At 51.9% G+C, this 27,112-nt stretch overlaps 1 protein-coding gene and 2 non-coding genes across 3 annotated transcripts in view; all 3 read right to left on the reverse strand.

Moving 5' to 3' along the window:
- Positions 1 to 27,112, reverse strand: part of LOC140904567 (uncharacterized) — a 708,751-nt gene that overhangs the window by 197,615 nt on the left and 484,024 nt on the right. The window contains 1 exon segment of the mRNA XM_078851059.1: positions 17,349 to 18,344. Within this exon segment, the coding sequence (XP_078707185.1) occupies positions 17,349 to 18,344 (996 nt within the window).
- TRNAM-CAU (transfer RNA methionine (anticodon CAU)) lies at positions 2,461 to 2,533 on the reverse strand. Its single transcript has one exon. It is a non-coding gene; the product is annotated as a tRNA-Met (tRNA).
- TRNAA-UGC (transfer RNA alanine (anticodon UGC)) lies at positions 11,219 to 11,290 on the reverse strand. Its single transcript has one exon. It is a non-coding gene; the product is annotated as a tRNA-Ala (tRNA).

The following is a 27,112-nucleotide window of genomic DNA, read 5'->3' on the forward strand; positions in this document are numbered from 1 at the left end:
GACTGACACCAAACGGCCACACTATGGGGATACAACACCATGAGTAAGAACAGGAGGACTTGTGGCACCTTAGAGACGAACAAATTTATTGGAGCATAAGCTTTCGTGAGCTACATCAGATGCATGCAGTGGAAAATACAGTGGGGAGACTCCTATACACAGAGAATATGAAACAATGGGGGTTACCCTACACACTGTAACGAGAGTGATCAGGTAAGGTGAGCTATTACCAGGAGGAGAGCCGGGTGGGGTCGGGGGGAACCTTTTGTAGTGATCATTGGAATTAATTTGCAAACTGGATACAGATAACTTAGGCTTGAATAAAGACTGGGAGTGGATGGGTCATTACACAAAGTAAAACTATTTCCCCATGTTTATTTCCTGCCCCCACTGCTCTCACATGTTCTTGTCAACTGCTGGCAATGGCCGACCTTGATTACCACTGGAAATCAGAGAAAAAGAGACGAGAGCAGAGTGGTTTCTAGACACCCACCCATCCATCTAACACAGACACACAGACTTTTCTAAGGCATTAACTTTTCCTTCTCCTTTATGATTCTTTAATGCCTCTGGAAATACCAATTCCTAGAGGCCCCTTTCACAGAGCAAACAACCACAGAGCAATGAGAAAGCTGGGGGCTGCCAGGTTGTTGAGGGCAAGTCTTGAAAGGGATGCCCAAACAATCCAGCTGGATCCCCGGCAACCAGATGTGGGGATTAGCTGCACAGCTGTGGCTGCTGCTCTGAGGAGAGTGGCATAAACTACCTGCCTGTGGATGCAGCCCACCAACTGGTTCTCCTGGGGCAGATGGTGAGTGGTTGGGCAGGGATGCTGCACCGGCTGGGGTCTGAAATATGAACAGGGGTCTAAGGAACCTCAGCATCACAGTCATCAGGAGTCCAAGCTGCTTGGGGTGAGCTTGTGGGCAATGGCCCAACTGGATTGTTTGTGCATCCCTTTCGCCACGTCCCTTGTGATCCACCAGGGCTTGCAGCACCATGGAAGAGTACCCCTTGCAGTTTATGTAGTGGCCGCCCCGCTGTTCCGGGGCCGAGACAGGGATATGCGTTATGTCTATCGCCCCGCCGCAGTCAGGGAACCCCAGTGCATTAAAGCCATCCACACTGGTCTGCACATTTCCCAAAGTCACGACCCTTGATAGCAGCTGATCAATGATTGTGTTGGCTATTTGGATCACAGCAGGCCCCACAGAAGATTTGCCCACTCTAAACTTATTCCCGACTGACCGCTAGATGTCGGGCGTTGCAAGCTTCCGCAGGGCTATGGCCACTCACTTCTGAACTGTGAGGGCGGCTCTCATTTTGGTGTCTTTGCACTTCAGGGCAGGAGACAGCAAGTCGCAAAGCTCCATGAAAGTGGCCCTTACGCATACAAAAGTTTCTCAGCCACTGGGAATCATCCCACACCTGCAACACGATGAGGCCCCAGCAGTCTGTGCTTGTTTCCTGGGCCCAGAATCGGCGTGCCATGGCATGAACCTGGCCCAGCACCACCATGATCTCCCAATTGCCACACGCCGTGCCATCTTTGTCCATGTCCTCATCAGTATAGTAATCGCACGGTCGTCGTTTCCTTGCCCCGTTTTGCAGGGACTGCACATACTGCTGGATAATGCGCGAGGTATTTAAAATGCTTAAAACTGCAGCGGAGATCTGAGCAGGCTCCATGGCGCCTGCACGGGTAATCCTGGGAAACGGGCACGAAATGTAGGAGAGCAGAGTGGCAGGGGAAGAGGTGCTGTTTGGTTCGTGGTAGCCGAAGAAAGGCGGGAAATGGTTGTCTTCCGTGGTTTTCACGGAGACGGGAGCCCAGGACAGACAACCCGGAGAAGCTCGGAAGCATGGCACCAGCGGGAGAGCAGAGTTGGAGGCAGAAGAGTTCGATGAGGAAGAGAAAGAGCAGATAGTAGAGATTACATCGGAAGGGAAGAGGAAATGAGAGGCGGATTCATAGTTGCAGGAGAGCAAGCGGTGCACCGTCTGCTGAAAGCAGTACGGCGTCTGCATGCCAAAAAGGCGTGAAACGATTGCCCGCCATAGGTTCCTGATGACACGCACCAGAAACACCCGCAAGAATGTTTTTGCCCCATTGTGCACTGGGAGCGTAACCCAGTATTCCAGTGGGCGGCAGGGACTGCGGGAACTGTGGGATAGCGACCCACGGTGCACCCGCTCCGACGTTCGATGCTAGCCTCGGTACTGTGGATGCACTCTGCTGAATTCACGCGCTTCAGTGGGGACACCGAAGCCTGAATGTCTAAAATAGCTCCCGAAATTTCGAATCGAATAATTTTGAACTAATTTCATACTGTACACGTACCATTAGAAAAGTCTGTGTGTGTGTGTTAGATGGATGGGAGGGTGTCTAGAAACCACTCAGTTCTCGTCTTTTTTACTCTGATTTACGTTAGAAAATCTAAAGCAGGGAGCAAGAAGAGTTGCCTTCTCTGAGGCTTAAACTCAGGACCTTCGGATTATGAGACTGATGCGCTGCCCGCTGCGCTAAGAAGGCTTGGAAGAGCTTTAGGCTCGGTGCTTATAGAACCAGCTGAGCAGCGGGGAACCAGCTGAGCAGCAAACAGCAGGAGTTTGCCTGGGAGTTCACCTGGAGTGAGCCCACTGAGGATTAAACCCTAACGACTTCTCTGAGGAATTACTTCATCTCCGGAGCAAGCTCATAGTAGGAAGGTAATATGGATGGGGAGTGTTCAACTGTTGTGACCTGCACTGGATGTGCCATGTTTGTCTTTCTTCCAGAGGACAGAAGCGACTTTGTCTGTACAAAGTGCAAGCTGGTCTCCATATTGGAAGAGAAGGTTCAAGGTCTGGAGCAACAGGTATCGACCCTGCGTTGCATAAGAGAAACTGAAGATTTCCTGGACAGACGTCAGGATATGCTTCTATGGGCACAAGGTTCTGAAGATTCAGAGCAGGCTGCGCAGCAGGGACAGGAGGACTGTGAAGAAATCTGGCAACATGTGACCTCCAGAAGAAGAAGGGGGAAAGTCCATGGACCAGCAAAGCGGACACAGGTAAGTAACCATTTTCATGTTCTCTCCACAGGTACCATTGCGGGGAGTGACCCAGATGATACGTCTGGGGGAAGGGAGCAGAAGGAGACTCCACCAGTTGAAAGGCATGAGATGCACTGTCCTAGGGTTGGGGGTTCCACGACCACCACTCCCAAGAGAAGGAGGTGGGTGGTGGTGGTCGGGGACTCTCTCCTCAGGAGGACTGAGTCATCTATCTGCCACCCTGACCGGGAAAACAGAGAAGTCTGCTGCTTGCCGGGGGCTAAGATTCGCAATGTGACGGAGAGACTGCCGAGACTCATCAAGCCCTCGGATCGCTACCCCTTCCTGGTTTTCCATGTGGGCACCAATGATACTGCCAAGAATTACCTTGAGCAGATCACTGCAGACTACGTAGCTCTGGGAAGAAGGATAAAGGAGTTTGAGGTGCAAGTGGTGTTCTCGTCCATCCTCCCCGTGGAAGGAAAAGGCCAGGGTAGAGACCGTCAAATCGTGGAAGTCAAGGAATGGCTACACAGGTGGTGTCGGAGAGAAGGCTTTGGCTTCTTCAACCATGGGATGGTGTTCCAAGTAGGAGGAATGCTAGACAGAGACGGGCTCCACTTAACGAAGAGAGGGAAGAGCATCTTCGTGAGCAGGCTGGCTAACCTAGTGAGGAGGGCTTTAAACTAGGTTCACCAGGGAAAGGAGACCAAAGCCCTGAGGTAAGTGGGGAAGCGGGATACCGGGAGGAAGCACGAGCTGGAGCGTGTGAGAGGGGAGGGCTCCTGCCTCATACTGAGAACAAGGGGCGATCAGCGGGTTATCTCAAGAGCCTATATACAAATGCACAAAGCCTGGGACACAAGCAGGGAGAACTGGAGATCCTGGCCAAGTCAGGGAATTATGATGTGATTGGAATAACGGAGACTTGGTGGGATAACTCGCAGGACTGGAGTGCTGTCATGGATGGATATAAACTGTTCAGGAAGGACAGGGAGGCCAGAAAAGGTGGGGGAGTTGCACTGTATGTAAGGGAGCAGTATGACTGCTCAGAGCTCAACAATGAAACTGTAGAAAAACCTGAGAGTCTCTGGATTAAGTTTAGAAGCGTGAGCAACAAGAGTGATGCAGTGGTGGGAGTCTCCTATAGAACACCAGACCAGGGGGATGAGGTGGATGAGGCTTTCTTCCGGCAACTCGCAGAAGCTACAAGATGGCACGCCCTGGTTCTCATGGGCGACTTCAATCATCCTGATATCTGCTGGGAGAGCAATACAGCGGTGCACAGACAATCCAGGAAGTTTTTGGAAACTGTAGAGGACAATTTCCTGGTGCAAGTGCTGGAGGAACCGACTAGGGGCAGAGCTCTTCTTGACCTGCTGCTCACAAACCGGGAAGAATTAGTAGGGGAAGCAAAAGTGGATGGAAACCTGGGAGGCAGTGACCATGAGATGGTCGAGTTCAGGATCCTGACACAAGGAGGAAAGGAAAGCAGCAGAATACGGACTCTGAACTTCAGAAAAGCAGACTTTGACTCCCTCAGGGAACTGATGGGAAAGATCCCCTGGGAGAATAACATGAGGGGGAAAGGAGTCCAGGAGAGCTGGCTGTATTTTAAAGAATCCTTATTGAGGTTACAGAGACAAACCATCCCCATGTGTAGAAAGAATAGTAAATATGGTAGGCGACCAGCTTGGCTTAACAGAGAAATCCTTGCTGATCTTAAACACAAAAAAGAGGCTTACAAGAAGTGGAAGATTGGACAAATGACCACGGATGAGTATATAAATATTGCTCAGGCATGCAGAAGTGAAATCAGGAAGGCCAAATCACACCTGGAGTTGCAGCTAGCGAGCGAAGTTAAGAGTAACAAGAAGGGTTTCTTCAGGTATTTTGGCAATAAGAAGAAAGCCAAGGAAACTGTGGGCCCATTACTAAATGAGAGAGGCCAACCTAGTGACAGAGGATGTGGAAAAAGCTAACACACTCAATGCTTTTTTTGCCTCTGTCTTCACGAACAAGGTCAGCTCCCAGACGACTGCACCGGGCAGCACAGCATTCGGAGAAGGTGGCAAGCCCTCTGTGAAGAAAGAAGTGGTTCGGGACTATTTAGAAAAAGTGGACGTGCACAAGTCCATGGGGCCAGATGAGCTGCATCCGAGAGTGCTAAAGGAATTGGCGGATGTGATTGCAGAGCCATTGGCTATTATCTTTGAAAACTCATGGCGATCGGCGGAAGTCCCGGAAGACTGGAAAAAGGCTAATGTAGTGCCCATCTTTCAAAAAGGGAAGAAGGAGGATCCTGGGAACTACAGGCCAGTCAGCCTCACCTCAGTCCCTGGAAAAATCAGGGAGCATGTCCTCAAGGAATCAATTCTGAAGCACTTAGAGGAGAGGAAAGTGATCAGGAACAGTCAGCATGGATTCACCAAGGGCAAGTCATGCCTGACTAATCTAATTGCCTTCTATGACGAGATAACTGGCTCTGTGGATGAGGGGAAAGCAGTGGACATGTTGTTCCTTGACTTTAGCAAAGCTTTTGACACGGTCTCCCACAGTATTCTTGCCAGCAATTTAAAGAAGTATGGTCTGGATGAATGCACTATAAGGTGGATAGAAAGCTGGCTAGATTGTCGGGCTCAACGGGTAGTGATCAATGGCTCCATGTCTAGTTGGCAGCCGGTATCTAGCGGAGTGCCCCAAGGGTCGGTCCTGGGGCCGGTTTTGTTCAATATCTTCATTAATGATCTGGAGGATGGTGTAGATTGCACTCTCAGCAAATTTGTGGATGACACTAAACTGGGAGGAGTGGTAGATATGCTGGAGGGTAGGGATAGGATACAGAGGGCCCTAGACAAATTGGAGGATTGGGCCAAAAGAAATCTGAGGAGGTTCAACAAGGACAAGTGCAGAGTCCTGCACGTAGGATGGAAGAATCCAATGCACCGCTACAGACTAGGGACCGAATGGCTTGGCAGCAGTTCTGCAGAGAAGGACCTAGGGGTGACAGTGGACGAGAAGCTGGATATGAGTCAGCAGTGTGCCCTTGTTGCCAAGAAGGCCAATGGCAAGTTGCAGTGGGGGAGGTTTAGATTGGATATTCGGAAAAACTTTTTCACTAAGAGGGTGGTGAAACACTAGAATGCGTTACCTAGGGAGGTGGTAGAATCTCCTTCCTTAGAGGTTTTTACGGTCAGGCTTGACAAAGCTCTGGCTGGGATGATTTAACTGGGAATTGGTCCTGCTTCGAGCAGGGGGTTGGACTAGATGACCTTCAGGGGTCCCTTCCAACCCTGATATTCTATGATTCTATGATTTTGGGGTGTATAAGTAGGAGCATTGCCAGTAGATCAAGGGATGTGATCATTCCCCTCTATTCGACATTGGTGAGGCCTCATCTGGAGTACTGTGTCCAGTTTTGGGCCCCACACTACAAGAAGGATGTGGAAAAATTGGAGAGAGTCCAGCGAAGGGCAACAAAAATGATGAGGGGACTGGAACACATGAGTTATGAGGAGAGGCTGAGGGAACTGGGATTGTTTAGTCTATGGAAGAGAAGAATGAAGGGGGATTTGATAGCTGCTTTTAACTACCTGAAAGGTGGATCCAAAGAGGATGGATCTAGACTATTCTCAGTGATAGCAGATGACAGGACAAGGAGGAATGGTCTCAAGTTGCAGTGGGGGAGATTTAGGTTGGATATTAGGAAAAACTTTTTCACTAGGAGGGTGGTGAAACACTGGAATGCATTACCTAGGGAAGTGGTGGAATCCCCTTTCTTAGAAGTTTCTAAGGTCAGGCTTGACAAAGCCCTGGCTGGGATGATTTAGTTGGGGTTGGTCCTGCTCTGGGCAGGGGGTTGGACTAGATACCTCCTGAGGGCCCTTCCAACCCTGATCTTCTATGATTCTATGACCCTCCTCCAGGAGTGACAGAGCCTGGCATGTGCTGGAAGAAGCGGGGAGCTCTGGTGCCCACAGACCCGTCCTGTCAGCTTTCTCAGCAGCAAAGGAATCAATTCTCCCTGCCCCTGAGCAACCCATCCACAGCTAGTGGCAGCATTGGTGGGGGGTCCCAAGCTTTGCACCAACGTCCACATTTCAGACCTTCCTCTCATGGCACTTTCCATGTGAATTAGGACAAGCAAGCTGGTGTAGCTCCATGGGGTAATAGAAACCAGGGCTGCAGGGAAGGCTTGAACTCACAACCCCAGCAATATTGCCCTTTGCACTAACCACTTGCACCCCTGCAGGGGCTCCTTGGACATCGCTGGGAAGTCGGCCGTGATCCGTCTCTGTGGTTCGCACCTTTGCCTGGCAATTGAAAGGCTGCCGGTTCAAACCTCACTCAAGGTGTGGCTTTCCAGCAATGAGACTCCCGTCCATTTTAACAGGAAGAAAATCTCCTCTATTCTGGTTTAGACCCATTTGACTCCTTCTGCCTGTCTTCTTCCTCCCCCATCGGTCCCTTTCCTTCCCCATTGGGGCCATGCAGAGGGGAGCCCCAGTCAGTCTCGGTCACCGAGAGGCTGTATCCCATAAGGGGAGGGAGGGGTCGCTGTAAAGCATTGATAATGGGTGGGGAGAGGTGTGTGTGGTTAGGGGGAGAAAGTCTGGAGAACTAACAGTGGGGCCCAGAGAGATTTCCCCACAGACTGGGGAGATCCCCTGCTGCCCACCATCACCCAGCTCTGGGAAGAACAACTTGGGATTGCTTGGGGAAGCCACCTTTAAAAACACAAGTGTTCCATGCTAGTTACATTTTAATAAGACCAAAGCCTCCTCAAACCCAGTGTCACAATCACTGGGACGACTTCGTCCTGACATTTTACCGGCCGCAGCCACAAAGCGAGTCAAATTACGGCTCCCGTTCGGCGTCAAGGCCCACAGACGAACCCAGAGGCTTTTCGTTCCTCAGGTTCTGCCGTCATTTCATTGCTGGCCTGTTCCGAGATTCATCGTTGTGCAAAGCAGCGTCAGGCCCTGAAACTGGGTGAGCCCAGAGCAGAGGCTGCCTTCATTTAACCTTCCAAACACCAACCCCCCAAAACATGGATTAGCACCCATGCTCCTCCAGCCGCAGGGGAGGCACCTCATCTGGGCCCCTGGTGCCCATGCTCCAGCAACATAAGACCACGGGGGCCTGGCTCCACCAAAGTCCGGGGCCCGGTGTCTCCCCCAGCCCCGCCTGCTGCCCCCGGGCAATTTAAAAGGGCCCGGGAACCATCACCGGCAGCACAAGGGGGCTAAGGCGGCTTCCTGCCCACCCTCGCTCCGTGTAACCCTTCTGCCCGTCAGAGTTGGCAGCAACAAGGGCCGGGTTCAATATCTAGGGGATCCATTCCAGTAACACAGTGCAAACCTGCTTGAGACCCTACCCAGTGACCTGGGACAAATATGTACCACCCCCGCTGGGCGCCTCCCAGAGGCAATCCTTCCCCTCTCGCAAGCACCTAGTCTGAGTGTAGCAAAAAGCCTTTTAATAACAGAGAGAAACAATGTGGCATTATGTTGGGGCAACAGCACCAACAGGATTCATAACACAACCCACGAGCAAAAAAAAACCCACCCCAAGCAAATTGGGGCATGCCCTTTCCCTTTGGTTCTTGAGTCCAGCAACCCCAAATCACCCAAAATCCCAAAAGTCCAATGACCCAAAAGTCTCTGTCCCTGGTCAGGGCAGCCCCAAAGTTCAAAAGTTTATCTGCAGAGCTTCACCTCCCAACCTGGGTGGAGATGGGGGCGGGGGTAAAAGGCACCTTACATGATCTGAAACTGACCGCCCCACAGCCCCATAGGCCTCCGCTCCACCAGCCGCCCCACGAACGGCTTCGCTCAGCTCCGCTCCGCGTCCCACCAGCAGCTCCCGCCGTCCCACGAACTGCTCCACCAGCCTGTCCACAAGGCACTCCAGCCGTCCCGCAAACTTCTCCACAATAGATCTTCAGGCTCCCCCACTACTTAACACAACACTCAGTGATTTCGGCTCTTACTCAGTTCAGCTCTTTGGTGAAGTCAGCTCGTAGTAGGGGAGCCTCAGTGATGGTGCATCATTAACCTGAAGCGAGCTCAGCAGCTTGTAATTAGACTCCTAACGAAATCAAAATTAGCTCTGAGATTTCACAGTGAAGAGAAAAGGAAAGGCTATTAGCATATAAGACCATCACCAAGGGACCCATGGCACCAAGTATTAATACTTGTCCCCAACCTCTCTCAATTCACAGTGTTTTGGAACCCATGACCCTTGCCTAGCGAGTGCTACTTAGTTGATGGTGAGTCCCTCCATCATAACAAAAGGCCCAATACAGTTCCCAGCACAGTTCCCATAATCAGGGTAATAACAATTTATTCTTCCTGCCCCAATAACAGAGACACTGGGGATCCCACAGCAGCCAAAGTGACCATTTGGGCAGCTATGGCCTTGTTCTAGGCGGGGTGGGTGTGCCTATGCAGATGAGATCGGCCCCTGAAGTTCTTTTCCACAACTTGCCAGACCTCACCACCAGATGTCAGGGTGAGGCTCACCCTGACACTGCTTACACTCCGTGTGGCCTGCCAGTCTCGGAAGCGGCTGGCGCGTCCCTGCAGCCCCGGGGGTGGGGGGATCTCCACACGCTGCCCCCGCCCCGAGGGCCGACTCTGCCATCTGTGGCAATGGGAGCTGCTGGGGTGGTGTCCGTGGGCAGCGATGGGCAGAGACCCCCCACCTAGGAGCTGCTGCCAGATGGGGGTGTGGGTCGCTTTTGGGAGATGCCTGAGGTAAGAGCTGCACCCTCACTCTCTCCCACACTCCAAGCCCCAGCCCAGAGCCCACCCCCCTGCACCCAAACTCCCTCCCAGAGCCCGACCTGCACCCTCTCCTGCACCCCAATCCCCTCCCCCAGCCCAGAGCCCACACCATGCACCCAAACTCCCTCCCAGAGCCCGACCTGCACCCTCTCCTGCACCTCAGCCCCCTCCCCCAGCCCAGAGCCCACACCCAACACCCAAACTCCCTCCCAGAGCCCAACCTGCACCCTCTCCTGCACCCCAACCCCCGACCCCAACCCAGAGCCCACACCACGCACCCAAACTTCCTCCCAGAACCTGGCCACCCCACCCATTCCTGCACCCAACGGCCTGCCCCAGCCAAGACCCCACACCTGCACCCAAACTGCCTCCCAGAGCCTGTACCCCTCACCCCCTCCCACACCCTAACCCCCTGCCCCAGCCCAGAGCCCACACCACACACGCAATTCCCTCCCAGAGCCTGCCCCCACACCTGCTCCTGCACCCCAACCCCCTGCCCCAGCCCAGACCCCGCACCCTGCATTCCCTCCTGCACCCCAACCCCCTGCCGCAACCCACAGCCCACACCCAAACTCCCTCCCAGAGACCAACCCCTTTCCCTCTCCCTCCCATACCCAAACTCCCTCCCAGAGCCTTAGGCAGATGTGGGGGGAGGTGGATGGGGAGGCAGGACTTGGTCCCATTCTGGAAACCACCAAAACTTGTAGAAACCTGTCGACCCTGTCCAGCCCAACCTTCTGCGGGTGCCCCTCAGGCCCCACCCGTGCAGGGTTTGAAGCTTGCATTGCTTAAATTCCAGGATGCTGGGGGACTTCAGCTTCCCTTTGTCCAGCGGGAACCTTCACCCCACTCCCAACCAGATTCTTGTCCATGGGATGACTGTTGGGGGGCTGGGTCCCTCTTTGTCTTTTCTCTCTGGGACAGGCCAGGGTACCTAGAACTGGGGTATCTGAGCACCCAGGACCTTCTATGGAGATGCCCTTCTCCTTCCCCTTCTGTGGTCCCATCTGTCATTGACTCCAGCCTGTTTTCTATCCATCGTCAGCACCATCCCAAGCCAGCTGCACCCGCCTCAAAAAGACAGTGTCCCCTGGTGGGTGTAAATCACTGAGCTCTCTCCTCTCTGAGCACGGACTGCCCCTCCGTCTCCTTGCCCCTCAGTCTGGGCAGACGGGACCTTTCCCTCCAGGGCTGGAGGATTCCCCGTTCTCATCCGCTACTGTCCCAAGCCGCCCCTTGGGTGGGAATCTTAAATGTACCAAGGTGGCTTAGGAGCAGAAACCCCCACAGACCTTCCGTGCAATTGGCACCTGCCACGCACTGAGCAGGACTGAAACTCCTGCTGGGCCACATCCCCTCTGGGCCTGAGCAAAGCAGCAGGGTGAAAAGAGAACTTGGAGATGCTGGGGATCGAACCCAGGGCCTCATACATGCAAAGCATGCGCTCTACCACTGAGCTACATCCCCAGACGGGGGCTGTTTGGGATGGGTTACGCTCAGAGCCCTCCTGTTTCCAGAGCCTCCAGGGGCCTAACGGCAGCATGGGGGACACATTCCCTGCTCTGAGGGCCAAACCCTCTGTCCTGGAGGTTGCTGGTTCTCAGGGGTCACTTTGCAGCAGGGCCAGTTTCTCTATGTGGGGGAGAGAGAGGGCCTGCCCTGGACTCAGGGTGCAGAGATACACTCGGCCCTCTCCCCTGCATTGACTGGCTGGAGCTGCCAGCCCCTGCTGAAAGGCATTGAAGCTGAACACAAGGGAGGTGTTTTTTCTTTGACTCCTAGGTCCCCCCCACACTCTAATCCACTCGACACCCCTTTCCTCCCACAGCCAGGAAGAGAACCCAGGAGTCATGACTATTAGCCCCCCTAATCTAGCCCACTAGATCCTTCTCCCTGGGACAAAGGAGAAGCTCTGCGACCCTGTACTGTCCCTTTGCCTCCTTGCTTGTGCGGCACTTGAAACCCAATGGGGTTTCCTTGGGCAGTTTTGAATCTTGCTCCCAGGGAGGGTGTAATTTTAGGTGCAGGTTCCAAACAGCGCAATGAACCAGCCAGAAGGGGCAGGAGGTATCGGTGTAGGAGCTATTGAAATAATCTTAGCAACGTACGTCAGGGGAACCGATATTAATGACGACAGGTTTCAGAGTAGCAGCCGTGTTAGTCTGTATCTGCAAAAAGGAAAGGAGGACTTGTGGCACCTTAGAGACTAACCAATTTTTTTGAGCATAAGCTTTCGTGAGCTACAGCTCACTTCATCGGGTGCATTCTGTAGCTCACGAAAGCTTATGCTCAAATAAATCGGTTAGCCTCTAAGGTGCCACAAGTCCTCCTGTTCTTTTTTTTTAGTTATTAAAGAAGTGTCAGTAAAAGGTCAGAATGGGATCGTCTCAGTGTCACAGTAGAGGGCTCTGTGATGGTTTTCAATTTGTCATCCCACCCTAGCCACCACCTAGCACATGTTTGAACCTCTTCCTCTCTTACCGTTGCTCGTTATCAGAGAAGGGGAGAGAGAGTGAGCCACAGAAACAGAGACCTAGTGACTGAAGGAAACATTTCTTTGCTCTTTGCTTGGCTCTGTCAGTTATTTGGGTACAAACTCACCCCCCACCCACTGTCTCTGCTGGGCTCAATGGGCAGGAAGAGCTCAGCTGTCAATGGGACTTGGGGAGCTCGGGACATTACTGTGGCTTAACAGGGAAATCCTTGCTGATTTTAAATACAAAAAAGAAGCTCACAAGAAGTGGAAGATTGGACAAATGACCAGGGATGAGTATAAAAATATTGCTTGGGCATGCAGGAGTGAAATCAGGAAGGCCAAATCACACCTGGAGTTGTAGCAAGCAAGAGATGTTAAGAGTAACAAGAAGGGTTTCTTCAGGTATGTTGGCAACAAGGAGAAAGCCAAGGAAAGTGTGGGCCCCTTACTGAATGAGGGAGGCAACCTCGTGACAGACGATGTGAAAAAAGCTAATGTACTCAATGCTTTTTTTGCCTGTCTTCACGAACAAGCTCAGCTCCCAGACTGCTGCCCTGGGCAGCACAGCATGGGGAGGAGATGACCAGCCCTCTGTGGAGAAAGAAGTGGTTCGGGACTATTTAGAAAAGCTGGACGAGCACAAGTCCATGGGGCCGGATGCGTTGCATCCGAGAGGGCTAAAGGAGTTGGCGGATGTGATTGCAGAGCCATTGTCCAATATCTTTGAAAACTCATGGTGATCGGGGGAAGTCCCAGACGACTGGGGTGTATAAGTCCCATTTTGGGGTGTATAAGTAGGGGCATTGCCAGCAGATCGAGGGATGTGATCCTTCCCCTCAATTCGACACTGGTGAGGCCTCATCTGGAGTACTGTGTCCAGTTTTGGGCCCCACACTACAAGAAGGATGTGGAGAAATTGGAGAGAGTCCAGCGAAAGGCAACAAAAATGATTCGGGGTCTGGAACACATGCCTTATGAGCAGAGGCTGAGGGAACTGGGATTGTTTAGTCTACGGAAGAGAAGAATGAGGGGGGATGTCATAGCTGCTTTGAACGAAATGAAGGTGGATCCAAAGAGGACGGATCTAGACTATTCTCAGTGACAGCAGATGACAGGACAAGGAGTAATGGTCAAGTTGCAGTGGGGGAGATTTAGGTTGGATATTAGGAAAAACTTTTTCACTAGGAGGGTGGTGAAACACTGGAATGGGTTACCTCGGGAGGTGGTGGAATCACCTTCCTTAGAAGTTTTTCAGGTCAGGCTTGAGAAAGCCCTGGCTGGGATGATTTAGTTGGGGATTGGTCCTCCTCTGGGCAGGGCGTTGGACTAGATACCTCCTGAGGTCCCTTCCAACCCCGATATCCTAGGATTCTATGATCATTTGGCCAACAACATGCAGCAAAGCACCCAACTCAGTTGCATGAATGCTCTATAAACCACTCCTCAATTATACAGAGACACCAGCATATCTCCCCAGCTCTCAGCCTTGCACCTCAGAAATGTACCATCTTACACGGCTCACGGCTTTCTCTTGAAAAGTGTAAGCTCATTAATTAGTTCGCCACTTCATCAAAAATAAAGGGGACATGCACCAGCCTTTGTCATGTGAGCAACTTTCCCAAGCACTTTGGACAAACTCAGGAGTAAGTATAAAATAGTAAAATAAGTTTATTAACTGCAGAAAGTTAGATTTTAACTGAGTATAAGTATTGGTCACAGAGGTCAAAAGTGTTTACATAACAAATGAAAACAGACTCCCAGTCTAAACTCTAATTTGAATATACTAAGCAAGAATTGGATCAAACAGCTTTTCTCACTCACTGGTTGCTCCAGGCAATGTTGAGTTCTTAATACACAGACTGAATTCCCTCTCAGCCTGGGACCAATCTCCGCAGTTCAAATTCTGAGTCTTCCAGACAATCTTCCAGGTGTTGAGATTGGGGAAGAGACAGGCCACGTGGGGGTGTCTTTGTCTCTCATTCATACTTTTTCTCCAGCTGCTAGGTAGATTCTTGCCGTGATGCTGGGGTTAGTTAGCCCCCAATATGGAGCAGCAGTTTGCCTCCTGCACCTTGTGGTAGGCATGTCACAGCTCCTTCACTTTGACCCCGCACGGCAGTGTGTCCCTGTCATGGCCCCTTTCTATCATGCATCACGAAATCTGCGTGCGCACCTCGGGAGTTACACCGCAGAAAGCTGCTTTCCTGTGCAGAAACTTGCCCGTGTAGAGAAGGCCGCAGAGGGCTTCCATAAGAACGCACGACAGGTCATAGACTGGGTCAGACCAATGGTCTGTCAAGCCCAGTGTGCTACCTGAGAGCGACCAGTGCCAGATGCATTGGAGGGAAAGAACAGAACAGGCTTGCTGACCTGCAAGGTGAGGGTCTTTCACCTTTATATTTAACTTCATTGTTGTCGATTCCTACTTATCCTATATCTAACTACCCCTCCTCTGAGGTCTCTGGGCAAATCAGGTGTGAACCACTCCTTTGACACAGACGTGTCCCAATCCAGCTGAATTGAGGCAGAATTTGGGCCAATGTCAGTTTGGAAAAGGCCTGCTTCACCCAGCAGGTTTCTCAAAGTATCCGTTGCTGTGAACCGCATGTCGTGTGGATGTGAGAACTCCAAAGATAGCAAACATGAAAAAAAAACGCAAAGCCGGTTCTGAGGTTTCCAGAGCCAGGCCTGAGGGTTAAAGAGCTGTGCTCAAAAGGACAAGGGGGCTCAGCAGCTATAAAAAGAACTAGTTGCAAAAACAAAACAAAAATTACATGGAAAAAAAACAACCAAACAACAACCACCCAGACAAGCTCCCATCACTCGCCCATCACCATTGTAGATCTTGACATCTCCTGCCTAATGTGACATCTTTGCTTTGCGAACAAGAGCCCTGGGGAACTCTCTGGCTCACCTGTGTGGGTGGAAGGGGTCTCACACTACGTGGGAAGGCTGCATCATGAGGAGGGGGCTAGAAGAAAACCTGAATTATACTGTAACACTGAAAGTGATCACAGAATCAGCCTCTTACCTTACACTAATAAACTTCATGTGCAATTTCCTTGTTGCTGGTAACAATTTCTTCAAAGATTACAAACTATAAACCTTTAGGGCAGTTTTCTCTTAATTCCCATTTTCACCCAGTGAGCTCTGTGTGAAGTCACATTCGACCATAACCTAGGAGCCTTCCATTTCTGAGGGTTCATTTCTCCCTGGGTCTTCTCCCAGAAGTGTGGGTGGAAGGGGTCTCACACTACGTGGGAAGGCTGCATCATGAGAAAAACCACCTGTGCTCTACTTTCACACTTTCTAATCTTTCAGAGTAGCAGGAGGCGGAAAAGTGAGACACATGCATTAGACTCAAGAGCAAAACTAAGAGACCAAACCACAGACTCTGGACTCAGCATTCATGTATCCTGCAGTCTGAACTTGGAATCTGTTACATTCCCTCATTGGCTACCATCATTTAACCAACACGGAAGTGCTTCTTGTCCAGCAAGGCAGCCAGTTTGGGACCCATAGGCATGGCATGGCTCTGAAGGAATCAGCTGTTTCTCTCTGTGCTTCAGGAAACTTGGGATCCAAATGGTAAAAGACAGTTGTTCCCAGTTTCATCATGGCATCCTTTAGAAGTGTGAGCAATTCTAAAAACAGTTTACCTTGGCCACAGGTCACCATAGCGTCCATCTCTGGGGTGAAAATCAACCACTCGTACCTCTCATTTCTACCTGAGTTCTTGTCAAATCTTTGACCTTAGTTGTAGCAATTTTACACGGCTCTGGCGTAGAATTCTTCACCAACCACACGACATACCAGTAGCGATAGTGAGGTAGAACTCCCCCAAATATGCCCTTTTGTTTCTTTAATCTGGTGGCACAGATTTAAATAAGGGACTAAATTCAGGTGCGGCTTAGAATCCCTCTAAGACACCAAATGTCAGGTATCTACTCAAAATGGGTGTCTTTCTGCAGCTCTATCACATTCCTCATGGATGCCATTTCCTACACATTTACAGCATCTCCCAGGAGTGAGCTGAACAGAAATGTCACTTCCATTTTTCCCATCTCTACCTAGGAAGGGATTGCATTTCCCAAATAAGAGGCAACATGCACCTGATTAGGAAGGGAAGATCTTCAGGAGCAACCTCCTGCAGGGCATGGGCCACAACTGCTTTGGGAGGCAAATGAATGGGTCTTTTGCTTAGTTCCAAATCATTTACTAGAGAATCCTCTTCCCAGCCCCTTCGGGAAATATTGACCTTTCCAATTGAAGAACAGGGGGATAGAGATGGTGATGGAGAATCCCTCTGATTTACCCTATGTTCTTCTGTTGTTACAGAGGGGAAAAGACATTTTTCCCTATCCCTTCCCTATTCCTGCTCTTTGTTATACTTCAATATATTTTAAGGGAGGAAAACGGGAGTAAAAATATCTGCCTTCAGGAAAACCTGAAGCAACAGCGCTCTGATGAACTGTGACAACTGGGAATGAAACAATATGATCCTGGTGGGGGAACTTGATGACTAACAATTGTTTTTAAATGGGGGAACAGTATAACTGTTATGCGCAGGGTTTGTTTAGACTAGGATATGTGATGGAGTTTAGGTCAGGTCAAGGGGAAAGCTAATGCCAACCACTGCACCTCGCCTGCATCTGCACGACAACTGTAATTGTCTTTTAACACCAAGATCAGTGACTTCAGCTGCCAACGCCATGTACAGTCCTAGTGGATGTAAGGCACGGGTAGTTTTTGCCTCAGTGTAGCTTGTTGGGAACAAACCTCTCTCCCCCACCTGGAGCTGATGAACATTCCTGGCTGGAGGGACACACGCTCCTTCGACCCAAAAGGAAAGGAGTTGATAGAAAACATCACAGGACTGACCCCAAAGAAGGGTGAGCTGCAAAAGGCAGGAGCAGGCAACTCATCTGGGGGAGCTGAGTAACCACGGTGAAGATGGGGCACAGATCACTAAGTGGGAATTAGCAAATGTGATTTAAAAGAAAAAAATACCTTTGGCCAGCCCTAGTCAAGGCATTTGTTACAGATCACTCCCATGTGGATTTTCTGATGTCTAATAAGGGTTGAGCTCCGATTGAAGCGTTTCCCACACTCAGAGCACGTGTAGGGCCTCTCTCCGGTGTGCGTTCTCTGATGTCTGATTAGGGTAGAGCTCTGATTGAAGCTTTTCCCGCACTCAGAGCACGTGTAGGGCCTCTCTCCTGTGTGGATTCGCTGATGTGTGACAAGGGCTGAGCTTTGATTGAAGTGTTTGCCACACTCACGGCATCCATAAGGTTTCTCACCCATATGGATTCGCCGATGTATGATAAGGTATGAGCTCCGATTGAAGCGTTTCCCACACTCAGAGCATCCATAAGGCTTCTCACCTGTGTGGATTCTTCTATGTGTGGTCAGTACAGAGCTCCGATTAAAGCTTTTCCCGCACTCAGAGCACATGTAGGGGGTCTCTCCTGTGTGCGTTCTCTGATGTGTGATTAGGGTAGAGCTGTGATTGAATCTTTTCCCACACTCAGAGCATGTGTAGGGCCTCTCCCCTGTGTGGATTCGCTGATGTGAGAGGAGGGATGAACTGTCAATGAAGTGCTTCCCACACTCAGGGCATCCATAAGGTTTCTCACCCGTGTGGATTTTCCGATGTGTAATAAGGTGTGAGCTCTGCTTGAAGTGTTTCCCACACTCAGGGCATCCGTAAGGTTTCTCACCCGTGTGGATTTTCCGATGTGTAATAAGTTGTGAGCTCCGCTTGAAGTGTTTCCCACACTCAGGGCATCCGTAAGGTTTCTCACCCGTGTGGATTTTCCGATGTGTAATAAGGTGTGAGCTCTGCTTGAAGTGTTTCCCACACTCAGGGCATCCATAAGGTTTCTCACCCGTGTGGATTCTCTTATGTTCAATGAGATGCGAGCTCTGCTTGAAGCATTTCCCACACACACAGCATGCGTAAGGTTTCTCACCCGTGTGGATTCTCTGATGTGTGAGAAGGCCCGAGCTCCCTTTGAAGCTTTTCCCACAGTCGAGGCATGTGTAGCGTGTTCCTTCCAAGTTCATTCTCTCACGTGTAATAAGGTCTGACTGGCTACCGAAGTTTTCCTCTGGCCTCTGCTGACTCTCACAGGCTTTTGTTTTTTCTGGGCGTGCACAGCTCCAGAATCATTCCCTTTGGACCTTCCTGACAACATCCCATGGGCTTCTACTCGCTCAGCGTCTTCCTGCTGGGGTTCCTCCTCGTTTTCACTCACCATCCCAACACCTGACGGGAGACCGAGAGAATCCAGACGTAAGTCTCTGCCTGCGCCAGAGAGAAAGGAAATCTCAGAGAGAAGAATGGAAAAAGGGATGAAGGAACGAAAACATGTACAGGACAGATCAAACCTATCAGGAGCTGATTTTCCCTTCAACCTTCCCCAGAGGAGAGAAAGGAAGGGATCAGTTCTGGGTCCGTATCTCAGAAGAAATCTCAGGGGACAGCGAGATTGGGGAGGGACCTGCTGCCAGTTGTCAGTCAGGATAGGTGGGAAGCCATGAGTGACCTCTGCCTAACGATTCCACATCTGCAGGGAACAATCCTGAACTTGGAGAGCTCACAAGCTCTTTGTAGGGCATCCCAAATGTTTCCTGTATTCACCGACAGTTTTGGGGTTGGTTTAACCAATGCCTCACCTATGAAGGCAGCTCTCGGGAGCACTTTTTTCTCAGAACCATGAAGGTCTGGGATGCACGACTCCTCCCCTCGTTCCAGCTGCGAGATCACATCAGTTCTGGAAACTGGAAACCCTGCTCAAGGCAAAGAAAACAAGGGAGGTCAGTGGAATTTGTGGGATACTTGTCACAAAGAATATTCCATGCTTTTAAGCCCAGCTCACTTTTAAGTAGTAACGTCCCAAGGCCAGCTTCCTTGGCTCAAAGTGCCAGGAGATGATTATTATAAATCATATTCATTACCTTAGTGCCTAAGGGCCAACTAACAGTGGGTCCTCATTTTGCTAGGCACAGTACAAACCGAGAAGCGTTGATGGCCCGTGTCCTGAAGAAGTTACAATCTAAATAGACAAGGCAGACACAGAATGGGGGAAGGGGTACAACCCACCAGCAGAGTGAACTCCGTGAAGGCAGAGTGGCAGATCTGATCAACACAGGCCTAGATCTTGAGACTATCGGATTTAATGTTACAACCAAGGCCAGTGTTTTCCAGAAATTGTCGCTAGGACTGCATTTTTTCCCAAAATTACTCTTTGTTTGTGGAAACACCGTTAATATCCCGAATTGCTGATCAGAGGGTGGGTGGGGCATGCAGGGTCACAATCCCCCAGATTTCTCCCTGGAGACACCCGTCTCCTCCCCAGGGCACAGGCTGGCTGCGGTTGAGACTTGATGCCAATTTCTTCCCTCCTCATACAAGTCTGGGATCGGCAGTGGGACGCCAGGCTCTCTCATCATGCTGCAGAGAGGACGGCACTCACAGCTGCTCGCGGCCGTGTCCACAGCACCTCTCCCCTGCTCATTTCCCCTGTACACAGCTGGTTCATGCCCCGTCTCTCCAACGCACAGCTGGTTCTAGGCTCTCAATGCCCAGTATCTGAGCCCCACCGCCCCCACACAGCCGGCTCCTGTCCCCTCCCCCCAAGGCACTTTCAGGCTTTAAAGGATTAGATATTGCTCACGTTTGTCAATTACTCTCTTTTCATTGCCTGCAAACTCTTGCCCTAATTATGACTGTTATCTGTATATCTAAGACAGCCCTTGAAAGCATGAATTCTTCACAGACTATGATGCCGAGATGCGCCACATGATACCAGGAAGGGCTGCGGGATGGGTTTCCTGTGCAAGCTGGTATCACGACAGGGTGATGAATGCCAGATCTCAAGGCTGGTTATGCAGAGCTCCACCTTTTGAAGCTTTACCCAACGCAGAAAGGGGAAGTGACGGATTTCCCCTCATTCAGGAGACTGAAGACGACAGACTTTTGGGGGATAAACAGCTGAGTTTGAGCTGACTGAGGGGGGTCTTTCTGGGCTACAAACTCACAGGACCTGATAACCACCAAGAGGTAACCCTTTAAGAAAGGTTTTAATACACTTTGGAACCGATCAGGGTTTCCCATGAGGACCGCTGAGGGAATGAAGGTAAACACGCATTTGGATGCTCTTCTTCATAATCCCAACTACACATACAAAATGATGGGCTCTAAATGAGCTGTTTCCACTCAACAGAGGGATCTTGGAGTCACTGGGCACAGTTCTCTGAAAACATCAACTCAGTGTGCCACGGCAGTCAAAAAGCAAAGAGAATGTTGGGAATCATTCTGAAATGGATAGATAAGAAGACAGAAAATATCCTATCGCCTCTGTATAAACCCATGGTACACCCACATCTCGAATACTGCCTGCAGATGTGGTTGCCCCATCTCAAAAAAAGATATATTGGAAAAGGTTCAGAAAAGGGCAACCCAAATGATTACAGGTATGAAACTCTTCTCTACGGGGAAAGATTAAAAAGACCGGGACTATTCAGCTTGGAAAAGAGACAAAGGGGGGATATGAGAGAGGTCTATAAAATCAAAACTGCCGTGGAGAAAGTAAATAAGGACGTGTCATTTACTCCTTCTCATAACACAAGGACTAGGAATCACCCAATCAAATTAATAGGCAGCAGGTTTATAAGAAACAAAAGGAAGTATTTCTTCACACAACGCACAGTCAACCTGGGGAACTCCTTGCCAGAGGACGTTGTGAAGGCCAAGATTATAATAGGGATACAAAAAAAAAAACAAAAAACACCATGAGAAATCTATTGAGGACAGGTCCGTGAATGGTTATTAGCCAGCATGGGCAGGGATGGTGTCCCTAACTTCTGTTTGTCATAAGCTGTGAATGGGTGACAGGAGATGAATCACTTCATGATTCCCTGTTCTGTTCATTCCCTCTGGGACACCCGGCGCTGGTCACTGTCGGAAGTCAGGACACTGGGCTAGATGGACCTTTGGTCTGTCCCAGTGTGGCCATTGTTAAATACCAGGGAACCTAGTGAGTCCAGTGCAATGGGAGGGAGTAGGAAAATCCCTGGCTGTGGAGAACACTGGGAAATTAGAAACTATCATTCAGAAGTAACAGACTCTAAATAGTCTAGAAAAGCAGAATGTGAAAAATAAGAATCGGGGTCATGTGACTTCAGGAATGAGGGACTCAAAAAACCAAGTCTGCAGAGAAGGTAGATTGTGGCTATTGCACATGGGGATGAGGGGAGCAACTCTCCAGGTCTCAAGGATTTTCACCAGCAACTGAGGCCATTGTCCCATGCACGGGGCAATCCGGAGCAGTGAGGAGTTGTGTCATCTGTAATCCTGGCTGAGTTTCAATGTTCTGCTGCTGGAGCTCCCTTGTCTGGATTCCCCCAGCCAGCATTCAAGGTCTGTGTGATCAGTAACCCTGGACCAGCCGCTCTGACCCCAGCAGCCTGCTTCTTACACCCCAAGCACATTCTGGTCTGGGTGGAGAAGGCTCAGGGTTTGAGAGAAGGCCAGGGGTAGGAAGCTTCTGCTCGTTATGCTGGACCTAACCCCCCGTTTTACTTGTGCAAACAGGAGATATTTGACACTGTGCGATTCTGCTCCTGTGCTCTCTTCCCACAGCGTTCAGCAGCAGGGGAGGGTCGCTGGTCGTGTGTGTGTCACTGGCATGCTGGGGTGATGCTGGAACAGGACAGAGCAGAGGTGGCATTGTGGGGGTGGCGTGAACCTCATCACTTCCGTTCCCCTTCCAAGAACCGAGGGGACAGGAATCCTTACCCAGCGAGGTCACAGTCTCATAGGTCTCCTGCATGACGTCTCTGTAGAGGGCTCTCTGAGCGGGGTCCAGCAGAGCCCACTCTTCCCTGGTGAAATACACAGCTACCTCCTCGAAGGTCACCGGCCCCTGAAAGAGCCAGAGCCCCACACTCACAGCCCCACTATTCGTGGGGGAGAGGAGACAATCAAACGGAAACTCTGGGTGGACCGCAGCCAACAGAGTCCCACCCCCACCCCACTCAGAGCACCCAGGAAACACCAGGGTGAGGGGGCGAAGAGACACCCCTCCTCTCTCCCAGGAGATCAATCACACACCTACTAGCCACAGACTGATACCGGAGATGCTGCCCCGAGCAGGGTCTAGGGAGAGATCTCTTGTAGGAAGCCCAACACCCTCCTCCTTGTGAAAAGAAAAGGAGGACTTGTGGCACCTTAGAGACTATCCAATTTATTTGAGCATAAGCTTTCGTGAGCTACAGCTCACTTCATCCGATGCAAACTGTGGAAAGTGTAGAAGAGCTTTTTATATACACACAAATCATGAAAAAAATACCTCCTCCCACCCCACTCTCCTGCTGGTAATAGCTTATCTAAAGTGATCACTCTCCTTACAATGTGTATGATAATCAAGGTGGCCCATTTCCAGCACAAATCCAGGATTTAACAAGAACGTCGGGGGCGTGGAGGGGGGCAGGAAAAAACAAGGGGAAATAGGTTACCTTGCATAATGACTTAGCCACTCCTAGAGCTGGATATGAAGCAGGGGAATCTCCCCTAAGCCTGACTGGTGGCTTCCCCCTTCGTATTTCAAGGCACCCGCTGGTTAGTTGGGTCAGGCTCCAGCACTACGAGTCTGGTCCTTTTTCCCAGCCCCATCTAGGTAGGTTATTTTCTGTTCACCAGATTGGAGCATTTCCACCTCCGAACCTCATGGGTCTCTTCCTAGAATCTAGGCCACTTATTAAAAAACTCCCAGCAGGTCTGCCACCCCCTGGCCTCCTCCCTTTCTCCACCCTGTGCATTTCCTGCCGCACTCCAACCTCCAACCCAGACAGTGCAAACCTTCCCCTCTCCCATGTATTTCCTGTCCCTCTCCCTCCTGCAGGAACAGATCAGAACCCCCCACAATAATCCCTACCTGAGCTGGCTCCTCTGCAGCCATGTCGCTCCCTTGTCCCATGGGAGGACGGGATGAACCGGAAAGAAACATGAGCGTCGTTCTGCAACCTGGCCGGGCAAGAAGGGCTGTTGTAGAAGTTTAGGAACGGACATTAGTTCAATTCACATCACGCTTCCCCCGGGCTCTTTCCCTGCAGAGCGAGATCCGAGATTCCTCCGTGCTGAGAAAATGCTCAATCTCTGGATTACAGCAGAGACCTGGCCCCTCCTGCCAGGCTAGGCCCACAGACACACTTTTAACCTCCTTTCTCCCTCCCGCATCCCAAAATAAAGTCTCTGAACGCAATCCCAGAAAAAAGCAGAACCAAAGGAGTCCCTTTCGAGGATTCCCTCTGACACTGACCCCACGGCAGCCACACCCCAGCAGGAGGGACATGGAGTCAGGAACTGGGTTTTCCTCTCTCTCATCCTCGTCTCGTCCACAGGAAAGTGATTCTCCCCACAGTGCAGTAATACATCTGTCTGGGCAGATGAGAGAGCTGGAAATCTCTTTCAAAACTCTTTTATCCCACGGACCCTGTCAGTCTCTCTATCTCCTTTTCCCTGTGCCCTCTCCATGCCTGTCTGCAAGGAAACTCTCATTCCTGGGTTGTTTGCTCCCCCATGGCTGGATTTGCTCCTGCAGATGGCAGGAGAAATGGGTTGGGGGGCTGTTACTGTAGAGTCATTTTATAGTCCTTCACTGCCTGCCTGGGATTTCCCCATTGCCTGCCTAGGACCCCCACCTGCCCTCCACCAGGATCTGCCAGCCCATTTGCCTGGGACCCCCTCCTCCTCCCAGCAGGACCCCCTGACGCTTTACAGGAGGACCCCTCACTCTGCACCAGGGACCGCCCCACCACAGCTCTGTGCACTGGGCATGGCAATGGTCCCAGGAGCCAGCTGGGCAATCCCAGACAGAGCCCCTGGCACAGCACCAGGCAGCATCTAATCCCCTGCCCCACCTGCCCAAGAGACCCCCACCCCCACTGGTCTGCAGCCAACAGGCCCCCAGCCATACCCACCTCCAGGACCCATAGCCTTAGGGCTGGGCACATCAGAACTACCCCCTGAAACCCCAAACCCTCCAGAATCCACCAACCTGACTAGGGCCCCCCCCTGCCCAGCCACCCAGAGGCCTCCCCCTACCACAATGCCCCTTCAGCTCCCGCTGCAATCTCCCCACACAGACACCTGCCCCCCCCATCAACAATGTTCTCTCACAGTGTCTGGTAAGTGGATAGAAAGTTATCACCGCCCCCTGCTGGCCAGTCACACAGGCAGAGGGAGCCCGGGGGGACGCCTCTTTAACAGGAGAAGGGAAGCCATGGAGGGCTAAAATAAGTAAGACATTTCCATACTCTGTCACTAGCAAATAATGGCCACCGTGGATCCACCCCAGAGTTGGCTACAGCTTTGCACTGCGGGAAGCCCCCCCCTCACGGAGACCCTTTGTCATGGGGTTTGGGATACTTCTGGACCCACGCTGCACTCAGAGGGACCTCCTCATCCCGTGCCAGCTGGAGAAAAGAAAAGGGTCCAGCCAACTCTCCTGTTACCGACTGGGAACCACCCATCCCCCAAACAGGGGGAGGCCCCTGGCTTTGATGGGTATTGAATATATGGCTAGTCTCTTTTATCAGTAAACATTTTTAACAGAGAGAAAGGAGGGAACAAATGATTCTCAAAGGAGAGGGAAAGATGATCATTGTTGCAGGGGGATTAATTTCCCAACCAGGATGGAGAAGGACTCAGGGCAACAGGTTCCCCCCAAAGAAGGACAAGTTGCTAGGATTTAGAGACATGGGGAACAGCCCCAAACCCAAGAGGATTTTTAATTGACATTTGATGATGACATCGTAAGAGGGAAAACTGAGATTTGAGATCAATGTTCAGAAATGAAAGAGAAAGGGTGGAAATCTGAGGGATTTTGGATCCATTTATGCAAATTATAGAGAGGAAAGTGGAAAATGAGAGGGATTTTATCGCAGTTGTTGATAGGAGGTAAAAGCTGAGTGTATTTCCCACCACTATTTGGTCAATGAATAGAGCGGAAATGGGCAACATTGGCAAACGTTTGAGATCCATATTCAGGAATCTGAGAAAAGGTGTAAATCTGAGATTTTCGTCGTAATTTATAATTACAGAGACAGGGAAAGCTCTCAGGGGCATATTCAATTAGAAGTAGACAACGAGAGTAAAAGTGGGGCAAACGTTGAGGGTATTTTTGAGGAATCTTTGAGACGTACAGAGAAAACGTGTCACAAACTACGCAACTGAGAACATGGGATAAACGCCAAGACCGGGGGGGCTTTTATGTGGCTATTAAAGAACTAGCTGGAAAAGGGGGGACCGTTTGTGATATAAAATCCAGCCTGTCCAAAACATAAGCAGAAAGTGATGGTCCCCCCCCCACGGCCCCCGTTCACCTGGGCAGCAGGGAGCCCTCTGAGGGGCTGACTGGAGGGGGCGGGGGGGGAGCTGGAGGGCTCCCTGGGGGCGGGGAGGGGGCGGCAGTGGGGGATGGGCAGGTAGGGGGCAGAGAGTCACTTTCCTGCCCCCCCCGCCCAGCGCTCCCGCACCGGGGTCTCCCACTCACCGGAGCACGGGGGGGTTAATGACGGGCCCCACCCCGCACAGACCCCGGAGGGGAGCCGCAGCTGCTCCTCCTACAGATCCGACACGAGGCAGCGCCTGGTCTGCTCCGGGCTCCGCCCCCAGACGCTGCCCCGCCCCTGTCTGCTCCATGCCCCGCCCCCTGGCGCTGCCCCGCCCCCGGTCTGCTCTAAGCCCCGCCCCCAGGCGCTGCCTCGTGTCGGGTCTCTCGGAGGAGCAGCTGCGGCTCCGCTCCGGGGTCTGTGCTGGGGGGGGGCCCGTCATTAACCCCCCCGTGCCCGGCCGGGGGGGGGGCTTTCTCCAGCTGGGACCAGCCCCAGCTCTGCCCGCCCCCGACCCGGTGAGTGGGAGACCCCGCGGGGGGGGGAGCGCTGGTGGTGGGGGGGGGGCAGGAAAGTGACTCTCTGCCCCCAGCACGGCTGGGATTGGGGGGGGCAGAGACTGGGGCCCGGCGGGCGGGGTCCCTTGGGGGGTGTTGGGGGGAGAAGCCGGAGTTGCGGGGGTGGGGGTTGAATTGTCTCTGTGCAGCCAGGAAATTCCTGGGGGGGAAGTGGGGGGCGGCGGGGGAGTTAATTGGATCCCCTTCCCCCCACGGGCACAAATGCCCCCCAGTTTTCCCCTTTTCCCTCTCGGTAGCTCCCACCTGGTTGTAAACTCCCCCCACCCCCCCATTGATCCGCTCTCTGGTCTCCCTGATCCCCCCCCCCGTCTCTCCCTCCTCCTCACATGTCCATTGAAACTCCCCTCCCGTGCGGGGGGGCGGGATTTCCCTCCCCTCCCCTCGTTTTATCCGCAGCGATTTGTCCCGGTGTCCGTGGGAAGTTGGAGCCCGGAGCCATCCCCCAACCTGGCTGCCCCGGCGTGGGGGTGGGAGGAGACGCCGGGTCTCTGCCGGGGCGGGGAAGGGAGGGGACGTGTCCCCCATGGGGCTGCCCCCGATCCCGGCTTCCCAGTCCCACTTGCGGCCCCCAACTGCCGCACCGTTGCCCCCAGCCCCCACCTGCCCCCCACCTGCCCATCCCCCACTACTGCCCCCTCCCCTCCCCCAGGGAGCCCTCCAGCTCCCCCCCCCCTTCAGTCAGCCCCTCAGAGGACTCCCTGCTGCCCAGGTGAACGGGGGCCGGGGGGGGGACCATCACTTTCTGTTTATGTATTGGACAGGCTGGATTTTATATGACAAACGGTCCCCCTTTTCCAGCTCGTTATTTAATAGCCACATAAAATCCCCCCCCCC

Source organism: Lepidochelys kempii, unplaced genomic scaffold (assembly GCF_965140285.1).
Source record: "Lepidochelys kempii isolate rLepKem1 unplaced genomic scaffold, rLepKem1.hap1 scaffold_29, whole genome shotgun sequence".
Lineage (NCBI taxonomy): Eukaryota > Metazoa > Chordata > Testudines > Cheloniidae > Lepidochelys > Lepidochelys kempii.